This window comes from Salarias fasciatus, chromosome 7 (assembly GCF_902148845.1).
Source record: "Salarias fasciatus chromosome 7, fSalaFa1.1, whole genome shotgun sequence".
Lineage (NCBI taxonomy): Eukaryota > Metazoa > Chordata > Actinopteri > Blenniiformes > Blenniidae > Salarias > Salarias fasciatus.
Genome location: NC_043751.1, coordinates 4,082,892 through 4,098,325, shown reverse-complemented (window position 1 = coordinate 4,098,325; position 15,434 = coordinate 4,082,892). Strand labels below are relative to the sequence as shown.

The 15,434-nt window shown below is 43.0% G+C and overlaps 2 protein-coding genes across 3 annotated transcripts; both read left to right on the top strand.

The window, feature by feature from the left end:
* The first annotated feature begins 5,569 nt into the window (after positions 1 to 5,569).
* pim3 (Pim-3 proto-oncogene, serine/threonine kinase) lies at positions 5,570 to 10,240 on the top strand. The gene is made up of 7 exons (XM_030095785.1): positions 5,570 to 5,655; positions 5,845 to 5,954; positions 7,742 to 7,792; positions 8,655 to 9,018; positions 9,577 to 9,759; positions 9,887 to 10,017; positions 10,127 to 10,240. Exons 1-7 carry the CDS (start codon positions 5,583 to 5,585, stop codon positions 10,238 to 10,240), a joined length of 1,026 nt encoding a protein of 341 aa, XP_029951645.1. The 5' UTR covers positions 5,570 to 5,582.
* ftsj1 (FtsJ RNA 2'-O-methyltransferase 1) lies at positions 7,315 to 14,855 on the top strand. Of its 2 annotated transcripts, XM_030095952.1 has the most exons (12): positions 7,315 to 7,323; positions 11,722 to 11,728; positions 12,332 to 12,459; positions 12,942 to 13,011; positions 13,107 to 13,218; positions 13,281 to 13,359; positions 13,436 to 13,488; positions 13,623 to 13,676; positions 13,785 to 13,887; positions 14,035 to 14,118; positions 14,319 to 14,422; positions 14,578 to 14,855. In XM_030095952.1, the coding sequence occupies exons 3-12, from the start codon at positions 12,339 to 12,341 to the stop codon at positions 14,755 to 14,757; spliced, it is 960 nt and encodes a 319-aa protein (XP_029951812.1). In that variant the 5' UTR covers positions 7,315 to 7,323; positions 11,722 to 11,728; positions 12,332 to 12,338; the 3' UTR covers positions 14,758 to 14,855. The 2 variants fall into 2 exon arrangements, with proteins under 2 accessions (XP_029951812.1, XP_029951811.1); XM_030095951.1 differs by lacking the exon at positions 7,315 to 7,323 and having other exon boundaries at positions 11,663 to 11,727; positions 12,331 to 12,459.
* Positions 14,856 to 15,434: the final 579 nt, after the last annotated feature.

The window sequence follows — 15,434 nt, the reverse complement described above, 5'->3', positions numbered from 1 at the left end:
TTTTTGGTAACACTTTACTTGAAGCACCCGGTATAGCACATTATAAGTCGTTATAAACACTCATAAATGATCACAATGCTTTATAACCCACTATACAGCACAGGGTTAGGGTCAGGGTTAGGTCCTGATGTTATAGAGCATTGTGATCATTTATGAGTGTTTATAACTAGAGTTACACAGTGCAATAATGCACTTACAATGTGTTATACAGGGGTGCTTCAACTAAAGTGTTACCCTCATTTCATGTTAACAGCGGTCACGTTATACTGGTGGAAGGTCTGCAGAGCTCTTTTCACATCATTTACATCGGAAAATGTCATTTTTCATTTGAAAGATTTTGAAAGTCGCAGTGGTTTGAATGAAGTTTCACTGAACATTGGAGGGTTTGGCTCACCTCTGACTCCAGTCTGCTCTCAGTTTCATTGTTTTTTCATCAGTACTGTGATTTTTTTAACGTGTTCATTGAAAAAAAGAGATGTAATATTGGAGTGTTTCATGTGGCCAGGCAGTCGTAGCAGATCACATTTCAGGTTTAACAGTGAAGGCCTCTCCCTGGACCCCCCTCGCCTCGTCTCGTCCCGGTACTCTGACAGCCTAAAGGAAGATAACGCAATCACTTCTGTTTTCCTCAGGCTCAGCGTTTTCACAACACAAGGCTCTGATAGTCTTATCCTCCACTATTGATCAGACAGCAAACAGAGATGACCCAAAGAGTGTTCTGATCGCATCAGTGACGCCATGCTGCTGCTGAGTGAGCAGAGCCCAGTCGCCCTGGGGAGACCTTTTCTCTGCGGTGGGCTCAGGGCCAATCAGAGCCCCTGCTGAGACGCGTTCACTGACACAGTCTGGAGAACGAATCTGTGTCCACCATCAGGCTGAATTTACCACGGCTGTTTTGAAAATGAACACCCCATAACGGTACCGTTTATTTCACAATGCTTGGAGATTTTTGTAACCGGAAGGCCTTAGAGAGATCTTTACTTTCTGAACCTCTGGTCCGGGCCACACACAGTCCAGTGTCAGAGGCGTCTGTGGAATTGGTGTGATTTATACCCACACTACACCAATACGCTCTGTAAAGTGTGTTATGTTATGTTATTCTGTTGTTCTTTGTTGTCTCCAGTGTAATTTTGGCATTCTGTGATCCATGTCAGCCCAGGACGCTGAAGGTCCGGGTGGATCTGAGGAGTCCTGCCGGCCCTGGCACCGCAGACACACGTCCAGGAGTCAGATGATTAAAGTTATAGGAAAAATAACCTGTGGTAACGGCACCTTTGAATGTCTTCATTTGTTTTAGTGGAGAGAAGAACCTCAAGAGAAAATGTACATGAAATTAGAAATATGTTCACCAAACCTGAAACAAATTTTATTTAAACAATTCTGTCATTTTTAACAATCTCTCCTCAAAATAACGATTTATGTCAAAAAATGTCATTTTTAAAAAAAATCTCGTTTAAATTTGTTGCTTTCATTTGTGCTTAGCTGATTCGTACCGTTCCTCGGCTGCGGATTGAGAGTTATTAATACCAAAGCTACTTGTAAATTGACCCATCACTGTCAAACATGCAGGTTTTAATGCATTTTGTGTCTTAAAGAAGCCAAAAATGAGGCCCAGGAGACCCTCAGTCAGAAGTCACATGTTGATCTTTAATCCCTCCATAACAGCTCCTTAAAGCTTCCACGAATCCATTTTAAATTATGCTTTAATTTCATTTCAATTTCAACTGCTCAAAATGGCTTTAATAGGTGGTGAAATGCTTATAGTGGCTAAAATGGGTAAAAATGGTGGAAAAAACTAACACAATTTGAAACTGTAACAAGGAATAACAACCGAAATGGCTTCAGCAGGGAGAATAACAGTACAATCACAATAAAAGAGCTAAAATATTTAGTTCTGCAGAGAAATTAAGCTATTGTATGAATGTAAACCTGAAAAGCAGTTTCTGTCTGTGTTACAAAACTTAACGTAAACTTTCTGAACTGTTTCTTAACCATAAAATTTTAATATTTTCTTTTGGCTCTGTGAGATGAAGTTGGTGCAAAATAGCAAAAACAGACTATTCTGGTTATGAAGTTGCAGAAATGTGAAGGTGGTGCTCAAACAGATCGTTTTTACAACATACCTGACAAGATGTTTTAATCTGTACTGAAATGTCAAAAACTGGCTACAAGTGTTATGTAGTCAATGGAAACTGCAGCATTTTTTACTGGAATGCAGTTTTAAACCTAAACAGCATTTTGGACTTTTCCCCCCAAAAAATGTGTACTGAATGATAAAATACAGGCCTAATAAAAGTTCACGTTTCTCTCAACCACATCTTAGTTCAGGGTCCACGTACAGCCCAGTTTTCATCTTGAGTGGGCTGGATTAGTAAAACAGACACACAACAACCTTTTAATTTAACCTTTAACGTTTTTATTTGTTTAAAGGGTAGACATGACGGAAGTGTCTCTATTTTCACAAAAATAAGCAGTCACTACCAAAAATGACTACAATCTGAACATGAAGCCAATTTTAATGGAACCATCTGGTGCAAAAATACAGTGAAATGTCAAAAAAAAAAAAAAAAAAAGACTTCCCCTATGAGGCCGTTGCATTATGGGTGTTTTAACAAACTCGCCAACATGGCCTTGAGGCTAGCTTGTCATGTTTTGATCAGCATCACCAATGTCTCAGCTCAGGTTTCAGTGTCTGCTACTCTTAAAAAAATCTGCTTGAAAAAATGCTTTTTTTTTTTGTGCCCTGGTTTTTGCTCGGTGGACCAGACTAGAGCCTCTTGTGGTCCACATTATGGTCCACTGGCCTTATGTTTGACAGAAGATCCATTAGTGTTTTGGGAGCTTCTATAAATCTAAAATCCAGTCCTTTTGCTTTGTGGTTAAATGGGCCTGAAAGAGAATTTTCAGGATCTGTCTGATAATTGACAGTTTATATCGTTTCATGACTTTATTGAGGAGAGGAGCTGGACGGGCCAACCAACAGGGATGCTAGCCAAGCATTAGCATTGTGCCTCTTGAGACACCATTTAGTTTTTTAAAAGTCATAAAACTGCTGTTGAGCTGTTCAGAATATCTTTTTTGGGTGGAATGTGTAAGTATGACAAACTACTTTTCACCACAGTTGATTTTATGAGGCTTTTTGTTTTATATTCCCATCAGATCGTTTCAGGAGGCGGAGGGAGATGCTAACTTCTAAACTACTAGATTATTTTACAGAAGTATTTTCTCACCATGCAAAATAAAAAAGTGAAAAGTGGTTTAAGCAGCAGATGCATGCAGACATATTTTTTTTTTTTTTTTTTTTTTTTGGATGAAATGATCACGTGGCACAGGTATCGATATAATGATTGGCTCGATTCTGCCAGCTCAGGTAGAAAACGGCCTATAAAAGAGACAGAAAGCAGCAGGGCTTAGTTTTTCCTCCCGGTGTCTCCAGCAGGATGGGTGAGTTCTGCTCTGCTCTGTTTCATGTCAACTTCTGTAACTCAGCTCTTCTTCAGCATTTGTTGAGAAAACACCTCTCTGTGTGTTTGCTGTGCTCTCATGTAGCTGATTAATTCGCTTCGCTGGTTTATGTTGGCTGAATTAGATGTTTGGAGGCTGTTGAGATAGATTTGATCAACACTTGATGTGTGTGTGTGTGTGTGTGTGTGTGTGTGTGTGTGTGTGTGTGTGTGTGTGTGTGTGTGTGTGTGTGTGCAGAAATGCTGTAATATTTAGGAGAGGGGCAGCTGAATTGGTAAGCTCTTCAGAACTTAAGCCAATATCATGTGTTTTTTTTTTTTGTTTGTTTTTTTGTTTGTTTTTTCTTTTGTCTTGAGAAGGCCTAACAGGTCCACCAGAAATACACATGTTTCTAATCATGTTTGCATCATGTACTGTTATATTTACAATTTTTCGTAGTTGTTTATTGCTTCATGGCTTTAAATTTCACCTAAAACACACAAAAAAGACTTTCACAGTTCAATCCAATATTGCATTGATTTTTTTTAAATGAAAGTCTTGAAATCTTAGTCAGAAATATAAATTATACCTTTCTTTTTTTAATTTTTGCTGTGTTTGCTGCTATATTTTTTCCTACCAGTTTTCCAGTGTTTACTTCCTCAGGACTTTGACTTTTTACCCAACAATTTTTTTTACTCCATCAAAACAGAACCTGCCAACATTTGACCAGTAACACACGCAACATGATTTAAAGCAAAAGGCTTGAGAAGATCCGAGTCATAAAAATGATAAAATATACATTTGATTTGTTTATTATTCATTCCATTGTGGTTGATAGCTCCATGGCTTTAAGTTTTTGTCACAAAGTTTTTGTAGTTTTTATAGTTTTTCTCGTTTTATAGTTTTTATAGTTAATACCAAACCGCTGGATATAGTATAACACTTCAGATTATGCAACTTAACAAATACAGATGTTCATCAGTGACATGGCAAATTATACTTTATCCAGTTTTGATGTATCATTCTTATGTACTAAATTGATGGGATCAACCTTAAATGCAGAGTAATAGGGGTTATTACTGTGTATGACCAAGCATTAAAGCAATATCACTGTTAGTCTTACATATGTTGAAATCATATTTGTATGTAGAGTTGTTTAAAACATTAATGTATCAGTAAATGTGTTTATGTTGAAACATGGTTAGCACAGGGCTTGGAAAAGAAAATAATTGCTTCTTCGTTTATGAGCTTCACTTCAAGTTAAAAAAAAAAGTTAAGAGTTTGTTTTATTTCAACATATGACCCCAACAGCATTGTTATTAGTAGTTTTTGTATTTTTGATCAGCAGCTGTAAACAATGAAAACCAAAGAAGAGTGTTTCCATTTTGTCTGTCATCCCTACTTCAGTCTCATCCCACATAGAGGAGAAAAAATCTATTAAAGATTATATTTAAAAAAAAAATAAAAATAGGGCTCAGTTATCACAATCAGTCAGAGATTTCAAATAATCAATATAATCTAACAGGTCTCAACTCCGTTCAAATGTGTTGAGGGAAACAACTAAGGAAGAATTCCTATTCTTCTTCTTCTTCTTCTTCTTCTTCTTCTTCTTCTTCTTCTTATTATTATTATTATTATTATTATTATTATTATTATTATTATTATCATTATTATTATTATTATTATTATTATCTCCTTTAATTCCTGAGCGCATCACGGAAACACAGAAACTAGTGCGCTGGTTAGTGATTGGTCGCGGCTCTGTTTCTTGGCTCACTGACTCCGCCTTTTCGGTGCGCCTCTAACGACCCGTCGCTCTGATCCGGGACCGTGAATTTTTGCGTGAGAGAGTGTGGTTTGCGGGAGTCGAGCGGAGGGATCTGTTGGATGAGCGGCGCGGCGCGGCGCGGCGCGGCGCGGAGGGAGCGGGTGAGGCGGAGGGATCTGTGCGGAGCGGAGCGGAGCGGCAGAGCGGGTCAGGATGCTGCCGGGTCGGGTCACTGCTCAGTCCGCGGGAAGGCGAAGAAAAATGAAGGATTTCAATCCGTGAGAAAAGGAGAAGGCACTGGCTTTTTGTTTTTATTTATTTTTCCGGAATATTTCCTCCCCCGGGGTGTTGTGGTGGTGGAGCCGGGGCCATGCTGCTCTCCAAGCTGGGCTCCTTCGCTCACATCTCTCCCGGCGTGGACCTGCCCGCCCGGCTGCAGCAAGGTAACCCACCGGGGGGAGACGCTCCGGTCCGGCTCCGGGTCCGGGGGGAACACCTCCGCCCGTGTCCCGGTCCATCTGCCCACCTCCATCCCTGACCTGTCCTCCCCGGTGTCTCCCGGTCTCCCCCGGTCTCCCCCGGTCCCCGGACCTGGAATAACCCTGACCTCTCTCCCTCCCTGTGCCCCGTAGCCAAAGCCGAGAAGCCGCAGTTTGAGACGCTGTACCGGCTCGGTCCGTTGCTCGGCCGGGGAGGATTCGGAACCGTGTACTCGGCGGTTCGGCTGGCCGACGACCTGCCGGTAAGATCCCGGAGGGAGGGGGGGCGCTTTGTTTTGGTGGTGGCGGCGGCACGTGGCCTCAGGCTGGCTCCTCTCAGGGCTGGAAGCAGGCTCAGCCTCCAGGAGGCTCTCTTCTCATCGATCAAAACACACCCTCACCCTCAGCCTCACTGGTTTATTCACCCAAACTGAATCTGACGAGCTTCTGGACGATTGGAGTGTTATTAACACATGTTTCCTCTGCCTCAAAGCGGAAGATTCACTAAGTTTTCAGGTATTTTTTTTTTAATGTTTTGTTTTCATGAATCACTGTCAGTTTTAGGAAGGAAATTAGATTGCAAACAGGTAAAGCACACCTAACAACCGCTTCCTGAAATTAACGTAATAATCTGAAGTAATGAAGCACATAATGTAAGAACCTGGTAATAGTCATGAAATCACTTCACTTAATATATATAAGGCTGCATCTCTTGGAAATACACGTTTTTTCCAGGTTTTGAGCAGTTTGTTTATCAAAAAAGCTTTATTAGATGGGATATATAGTTATTTATTGAGGATACAAACAGCAACCAAAAACATTTTATTTCACCACATTGTTGACTTTATTGCATTCAGAACGGCCAAAATAATGACATTATATGTCGTGACACTAATTTAAAGCTTTACAGGATCAGAGTTCATATGAGGTTTGATTATTTAACTGCAGAAACAGTTGAAGGTTCAATTCTTCATTCCTCCATTTTACACTCCCTTATCCTTTCTGTGGAAATTGTTTATGTTAACAGAAACAAACCTGCTATTAAATCACTGTAAATCATAATTGTCAGGATTAGAGTGCAATTTGACACATTAATTTTTTTCATCTTTCATAAATTGTGATATTATCTGCAATAAATTCAGTTTTCCATTAGGGGGCGCACTTTTGTCTTTGTTAGTGTTTTACCAGGATTACTGATGCACTGATGCACTGATGTAGAAATGTGTCACAGTAAAGATCATCTATACAATTTGAAGAGCCATTTTAATATAACTTGAACAGAGAATTATATTTTTGAATTCCAGCTTGATGTGACCAAATGATTTCAACCGCTGGAAGTTGAAAATACTATCATAAAAATCTGCTCTGTAGAAAGTAAAACACGGTGAACTGATGCAGAATGTTGATAAAACAGCAGTTCTATTATTCAGACTTCAAGCTTGTCACATGTTGTAGAAATGTAATTCATTAAATGTGAACTTCTTCATGATTTATAAACACTCTGTTGTACTAGAACAAAGAGTTGTAGTTCTGTATATATTAGAGTTTAGTGATTGACTAGTCTGGTCCGCTTCAGGTCAAATTGGCCTCTGATATTACAAAGGGCGTGGTGGAGAGCATCAACAACAACACCTCCTGTGTGGCCGGAGCCTGAAAAGCAGCTCCGCCCAGCGCCGTCGCTCCTGATTCCATCAGGAAAACTGATCAGTTGTTCACATTTACACTGCACTGACTTACATTCAGAGACACAAAGCTCAAACAAAAAGCCTGAAGCAGACATTTAAAAGTTCTCTGACCCAAAGAAGCATTTTTAATATGACTGTTTAACTTAAAATTACTATAATAAAGAGTTTTCCTTTTTTTTTTAAATTCCTTATGATTCCATTGTTTGCTGAAAAACTTTTGTTTAATCTCCTGATGGGAGATCAATTGTTTCCTTGCACGTGATTGAAGCTACGGAGGGAGCGTCGTGCCGTCGCCTCTGCTGTGTGCTCGGCGGCAGCTCGTCCTGCCGCGGCTGTGTGTTTAAAGCTGGTCTGTTTACACACAGGTGGCGGTGAAACATGTGAGCAGGGACAGAGTGAATGAATGGGGCTCGCTGGTGAGATATCTGCCCGTTTGGTGTGTCTGTCGCATCCAGTCTGTCCAGTCTGCTGCTGTTCTGTCTGTCGTTTCAGAGCCGACTCTCCGTCAGGGGTGTCAAACATAAGGCCTGTGAGCTCAAACGGGCCCTCCAGAGGCTCCAATCTGGCCTAGCAGCCCAAGCAAATGTTTTTCAAAAAACCAAACACTGCTTATTTTTTTAGCTCATTTGTTGAACACGAAATTCCACTATGAAAGCTAACAGCATGAGCTTCAAAGCTAAACTGAAACCAGAACGTGTTGGACGCCCCTGCCACAGAGAGACTCTGCACTGTTGGATGTCCAGTTTGAGATGTTCTGCTCTAAATGTATTGTTTGTCTGAACTGAATTTGTAGTTGAGGCCCTGCTTACGCGACAACGTTTTTCGGTAAAAATGCTAAACTCCTGTTGTGTTTTCGTGCCTGTTTACACAGAAACGGTGCTCGGACAAACTGAAAACACTCCGACTGCGTCTCCATGGAAACAGAGGAAAACGCAGCTTTTTTAAAATCCTGTTTGATGGACTTCGTTTTCAAAATGTTGCCGTGTAAACGGCAAACTTTTTGAAAACGAAAATGCAAAAGTGATGTTTTCACGTGAAACGTTTTCGTGTAGATGGGCTCTCAGTTCTTCACCACTGTTTAGTAAAACTGTCACGGAAATACGCTAAGTAGGTTTCACCAACTAGTTTAAGCAACTGTCGTCATTCATCATGATTTATTTTTGCTAGAACTCAATGTTTTCTCTAACCGCACCACTGAAGTTCCAGCTGATGACTGGTTTTTTTGTCCTGATCACTGCGACGGTGCTCCTGACGGCCGCTCTGGTCCCGTCCCCGCAGGGCAGTACCGCGGTTCCCTTGGAAATCGTTCTGCTCAACAAGGTGAGCGGCTCGTCCGGCGGGGTGGTGGGCCTGCTGGACTGGTGGGAGCGGGCGGACGGCTTCCTGCTGGTGCTGGAGCGGCCCGAGCTGGGCCAGGACCTGTTCGACTACATCACGGAGCGCGGCCCGCTGGACGAGGCCGAGGCGCGCGCCTTCTTCCGCCAGGTGCTGGACGCGGTGCAGCACTGCTACAGCTGCGGGGTGATACACCGAGACATCAAGGACGAAAACCTGGTGGTGGACCTGCAGAGCGGGCAGCTCAAGCTGATCGACTTCGGGTCCGGGGCGCTGCTCAAAGACTCGGCGTACACAGAGTTCGACGGTGAGTCGAGGCATGGCGGTCGACTGGAGAGCTTCATTCAGCTCATTTACCTTCACTCTGAGGGTTTAACGTGTGCTTTTATGACACACTGATGAAAAGTCACATCGAGAACTGTAAAAACTTTTTTCAAAACAGGCTGAAAAATTGAAAGACGCGTCAAACAGGGCCATGAAATCTTACCTCGAGTCCACCGGACAGATAAAAGAGAACCACAGTAACCTTTAAATTCAAACTTTTAAGATTTTCTTTGCTGTGGCACAGAGTTCATGTGTTTAAAATGTTGATATTTTCACAAAAACCAGACAGTTACTGCAGAAAGTGACGACAATCTGAACATGAAACCACTTTTGAAGAAACCTTCTGGTGCAAAATCCAGTCAAAATACTCAAAGAACTTCTCTAGTTGTTCCTCTGTGGCTGTTTTTATAAACTCTCTTTGACGTTTTGGAAATATCTCCTGTCAGATGTTCTGATGTGGAATAATGGTTGACAGTGAAGTGTGTTGGTGTTGCCGGTTGTTGCGTCACTCGTCTCCTCCGTCCGTCCGTCCGTCCTGCAGGTACCCGGGTCTACAGCCCTCCAGAGTGGATCCGCTTCCATCGGTACTTCGGTCGCTCTGCGGCCGTCTGGTCTCTGGGCGTGCTGCTGTACGACATGGTGGTGGGAGATGTGCCGTTCGAGCAGGACGAAGACATCCTGAGGGGCAAGATCAGCTTCCGAGGGAAACCGATCCTCTCCTCGGGTCAGCGCCGCGTACCAGCGCCGCGTCCCAGCGCCGCGTCCCGCTCACCTCCAGATGCTCTCCAGTCCTTTTGTCAGTTTCTGGAGTTGAACGTGTTTCTTTCTCTCCTCCTCTTCCTCCCCGGCAGACTGCCAGCATCTGATATTGTGGTGTCTATGCCAGAAGCCGTCGAGGAGGCCGAGCCTGGAGCAGATCATCTGCCACCCCTGGGTGACGTACAACGCCCCCCCGCGCCCCTTCGGCGGCGGCGCCGCGTCCGTGACGCTCAAGCCTGCGCAGAGAAAGCCGGGAGAGACTATTGTTGCATCACTGTGTTCTTCGTCAGCATCACCATCGCCATAGTCGTCTATCTGGTCCTCTCCCTCAGGCACCTCCTGTGAACCTGTTGGGGGCGGAGCTTGAACCTGTTGGGGGGCGGGGCTTGTACTCGATTGACACCGGGGCGGAGCCAGGCGGCTCTCAGTGCCTTAAAGCTGTGTGAGGCGTTGCCATGGTGATCAGCATCTGACGGGCTTTGACTCGACACTTGAAACAATACACACTCATCCACACACACACACACACACACTGGCTGATACTTGACTCTTCATGGAGTACCCTGCTGCTTGAAAACACACATTGTTTTAAAGTAAAAGTTATAATCAGCAATGATTTGAAGAGTTCAGATTTAAACTGGATTCGATGGAAATGTCCTTCAGTGTGTTTTATTGTGTCTTTGTGTAAATGCAACATTCCTCCTCTTGTGTGAGCGTGTGTGAGAGAGTGTGTGTGTATTATTTTAATGTCTCTAAATGTATTCCCTCTTTTTATCTTCTGGAGCCGAACACCGGGACCACATCAGATTTGGCTCTTTGTTTTTCCACAATTTTTGCTAAATGTCACATTTTTAATGGAAAAAAATCTTTTTAATTGAAGCTTTTCAGAATAAAACATGTTTTTAATGAATCAACATTTGTTTCGATGCATCTGTTTTCTGACTTTGTCTGTCAGGTTCATTTGTGACAGTCTGAAACGTCCACAAGCCATCCTTCACACATTTCTTCATGAGTGTTTTAAGTTTGTTAACGTGGAGCTAAACCTGTATAAATGTGATCTTTGACGCCATCATGTGGTCTTGACTGACAACTGCACCCTTTCATCTGCCACTAATATTTTGGTCTGACCTCTCAGATCACCCTGAGCTCCAGCAGGATCGCCTGATTTAATCAGATTATCTGTGGATGGATGAGAAAAGAGACACTTATTTACTTGTCAGTAATCCCTTATGCCTTAACATTAAAATGGCTATTTTTAATATATATTTTATAGTAAGTTTTAATATTGAAATATTAAAAATATTAAAGTTTCAGTATCTTTTTACTGTTGTCATCTAGATTTTTAAAAATAGAACTCACTTTATTCAATAATTTCTTGACATCTAACATTTCATGACTTCAATTTTTTAGGTTTGAGATTTATGAAAAACGGGTGAAAAACTGAGGGATATTTTTTTTTTCAAAAGTGGACAGAGCATGAAAGATTGGAAATGAACCTCTGTTGTTTCTCCTCATCATAGTCCAGTCTGCAAAAACAAAGGAACATCAACCATCAAAAAGAACGCCAACAAACCATTTTATTGTTGATCACTGGCAAATTACATCTTGAAAGGATTGTTATGAGACAAAGGTATTTTTATTCCAAATTATTGTGGCATTGAGCTAAAATTAAAGTAAAAATTGTTTACTTTATTATCGGGACTGAATCTCATTAATCAAATTACATTAATTTGGGGTGAGAGAAACAAATACTCGGTGTTTATTCACCTCGTTTGTTCACAGTGTATTTTTCATTGTTGTTTTTGATTTGTCTATAGTTAAAGAAATGAGACTTTTTGTTCAGGAAGTATTGAGGGCAAGCTGGTCATTTTGAACAGGCGCTAAGGACAGCTCGGGGGTCCTCTATTCAACAACACCGGAAAAACACGTGAACGTGAGTAAAACTGTGCAAAACATAGCTATTTTAAGCTATTAAAATGAAGTTTACAGTATGACGTGCGTGGTATGGATTCGACTGATTGTGAGATGAACATTAAACTAACTTTAATATAGAAACGATGAAGAGGACGAGTCTCGTTAGCTTCAGACCAGACTCCGTTCACAATCCAGTGATTACAACAGAAATTAAATAGAAAATCCAATCTGGATTCACACTGGATATGTTTTATTTTCATTTACTTTGCATACAGATGTTGCTCCTTCATAGGGCTCACGTATAATAAAGTAAACATAGTTGGTTTTGCTCAAATCTTGACTAATTGAGTCGTTTTTACCCAATGGTTAATGGCAGGTCAACGACAATGAATAGTTTATATTTCTACTTATTCTGTGACCAGAGAACTGAAGACACTTTTTTTTAAGGTTCCATCTATTCTCACTTTATCTTTGGAATGTAGCAAATTAATACATTTATCTGGAGTGACTATATAATGTATGGTATGATGTATTACTACTACTTTCTGGCTAGAGCTGCAGATCTTTAGACTCACATTTAATCTCTATTGACATTTTCTAATTTGGTGTGTGTGTGTGTCAGAGGTCAGGATGGGTCGCTCCTCCAAAGACAAGCGAGATATTTACTATCGGCTGGCCAAAGAGGAGGGCTGGAGGGCGAGGAGTGCCTTCAAGCTGCTGCAGCTGGACCAGGAGTTCAACCTGTTCACAGGTCAGTCTCTCTCTCTCTCTCTCTCTCTCTCTCTCTCTCTCTCTCTCTCTCTCTCTCTCTCTCACTCATCCCTCTCTCTTTCTCACACTCACACTCACACACACACACACACACACACACACACACACACACACACACTCCTTAAATTGAAGTTTAACAGAACCAAGTGTTTCTGATTCAGATTTCACTTGAGTTCTGTTTATTTGCTCGATGCACATTAAAATGAAATGTCATGAAACAAACTACAGTGTATTTGACTTATTGGACTGAGTGTATCACCGACAGCAAACCTTGTTCTCACAAATGTAAAATCTGAATGATGTTGAGGGGAATAATGATAGTGGTGAACAGAAATCTGGAGTTTTAATGAAAGTGGTTGATATGTTCTGTTAGGTCCACTCGCGTGGCAGACGGACAGGATCAGTCTGTTACGTGAGTTTAGCCAGTATCGGAAGGTCATTCTCTTCTGTCGTTGCCCTCAGGAGTGAGCAGAGCCGTGGATCTGTGTGCGGCGCCTGGCAGCTGGAGTCAAGTCCTCAGTCGAAAACTCAGGTTGCTTTCTCCACACATGAACTAAGATGGAAAATAATTCCGTTTGAAATAGAAGCTCATGAATAGTTTTAAAGAATGTTATTCCTTCCGATTAGAGAGCGTGAGGAGAAGGAAGGCGGCGGCGAGGAGGTGAAGATCGTGGCGGTGGACCTGCAGGCCATGGCGCCTCTGTCGGGAGTCACTCAGATCCAGGGAGACATCACCAAGGTGAGGATGACCCGCTTCTGCCTTCAGCGGGCTGGGGTGTGAACGCCATGTCCTCCTCTCAGGTGTCCACGGCTCAAGAGATCATCCGTCACTTCGAGGGTCATCCGGCCGACCTGGTGGTGTGTGACGGAGCTCCTGACGGTGAGGCCGCTGCCATTCTCTCACCTCTCTGTCTCCCTGATGTCGCTCGCTCTCATTTCCGGTTTCACACCCGCAGTCACCGGCCTCCACGATGTGGACGAGTACATCCAGGCTCAGCTCCTCCTGGCTGTGAGTACACAGGGGGGGTGTGGCGGTCCACAGTACCAGCCAAACCAGGCCGGCGATGATGAGACCCGCAGGTCACCAGAGGTCACGGTGGCCCTGTGTGTCGCCTCCAGGTCTGACAGCTGTTTGTCTCTTAGGCTCTGAACATCACCACTCATGTCCTGAAGCCTGGAGGAACGTTTGTAGCCAAGGTGTGTCCAGCTTTCGTCTGAGACGATGGACAGAACAGGACTGGCTGCCTGCTGAGCAGATGATCATCCGGTGAGAACAGACTGTTTTCACCCTCTTCCCTTCCACAGATCTTTCGAGGTAAAGACGTGACGCTGCTTTACTCTCAGCTGAAGATCTTCTTCAGTGGAGTGACCTGTGCCAAACCTCGGAGCAGCAGGAACTCCAGCATCGGTGAGTCTTCACCTCTGTCAACCAATAGACCGAGGAAATATGGAGGAAACACTCTGACCTCTGACCCGAAAGTCCAAAAGCCCTAATCTGAATGACAGATAGCTGAAGCTGAGGGATGACTCCCAGAAATGACCTCTCTGTCTGCAGAAGCCTTCGTGGTCTGTCAGAACTACCGTCCTCCAGAAGGCTACGTTCCCAACATGTCCAACCCTCTGCTGGATCACTGCTACGGTAACTGAAAGCCGGTTTGGACGCACCTGAATAACATCATTAATCCAGTCATTTAATTTTGTTTTTTTTAAGTTTTCCATAAATGTCACCTGAGAGCTAAATATCCTCACCTTCTTGAGAGAAATCTATCTGGGTGTTTTTCACTTTGAAGCAGCTGACATGAAGACTGATGGAGGTGATGTGCTTTTGGTCTTTGTCAGATGTGGACTTCAACCAGCTGGAGGGTCCGAATCGCACCATCGTTCCCTTTCTGGCGTGCGGCGACCTCAGTGCTTTCGACTCGGACAGGACGTACCCTCTCCAGGTGAGGAGCTCTCCTCAGATCAGACCCACCACAGTCCGCTCATGTCCTCAGCTGTTTAATCTGATTCCAGCGGTTCAGGGGACATTTGAACGTTTGACTGGATTTCTATACAGAGAATGAGCTGAATTTCAGTCTGAGTGTGTCTCTCTCTCCAGCTGGATGCTGATAAACAGTACCAGTACACCCCCCCCACCCAGCCGCCCATACGCCCCCCCTACCAAGAGGCCTGCCAGCTCCGCAAAAACAACCTGCTGTCCAGAGAGGACGCTCCACCCGCCTGTCCCCGGCAGAGGCAGGACGAGGCGGAGCCGCAGAGCACAGCCTCTGAAACCTGACTCCATGTTCATGTTTTTAATCAGACGTCACCAGGGGTCGTTTTAATCTGTGTTTTAGGGATTTCAAACTTTTCTGCCAATAAATGTGACTTTTCCTTGGCAAATGAAGGACTGCATTTCTGTCATTATTTTAAATGTTTAAAATGAAAACACATCAGCTAAGCATTTTTTGGTTGAGAAGACTATCATGTTTTCTCAGCAGTGGTTCCACAAAGACACCAGGTACTCTGAGAAGGATGTAGTTTCCATGTTTGACCACTAGTAGGGGCTGTTAGATGTTTTTTTTTAATGAAACCACACATGCAGATTCAACTGTATCCCACAAGAACTCTTTTACAGGTTGATCAAAATATCATGAATGATAAGAATCGCAGTTCCAAGGAGGGACCACCACGAGCTGCACATTGTCAGGTTGTTTTATTCCGTTTATGAACTGAACCTCCACTTGAGTGACATTCTCCCCATCATCTCGCAGGCCATGAATATTCCCCAGACCATTTTTCAGTAACACATTCTATAAACCCTTCCCTGAAAATCTTTCTCTTCAAGAGAGATTAAGTGTTCTTCTATTATAGAACAGAAAAACCACTTTATTGTCAAACATACAATAGCTGGAGCACATTTGAATTACATTAATATCCACCTGTGACCTCTCCCTTTATACACCTTACTGCAAG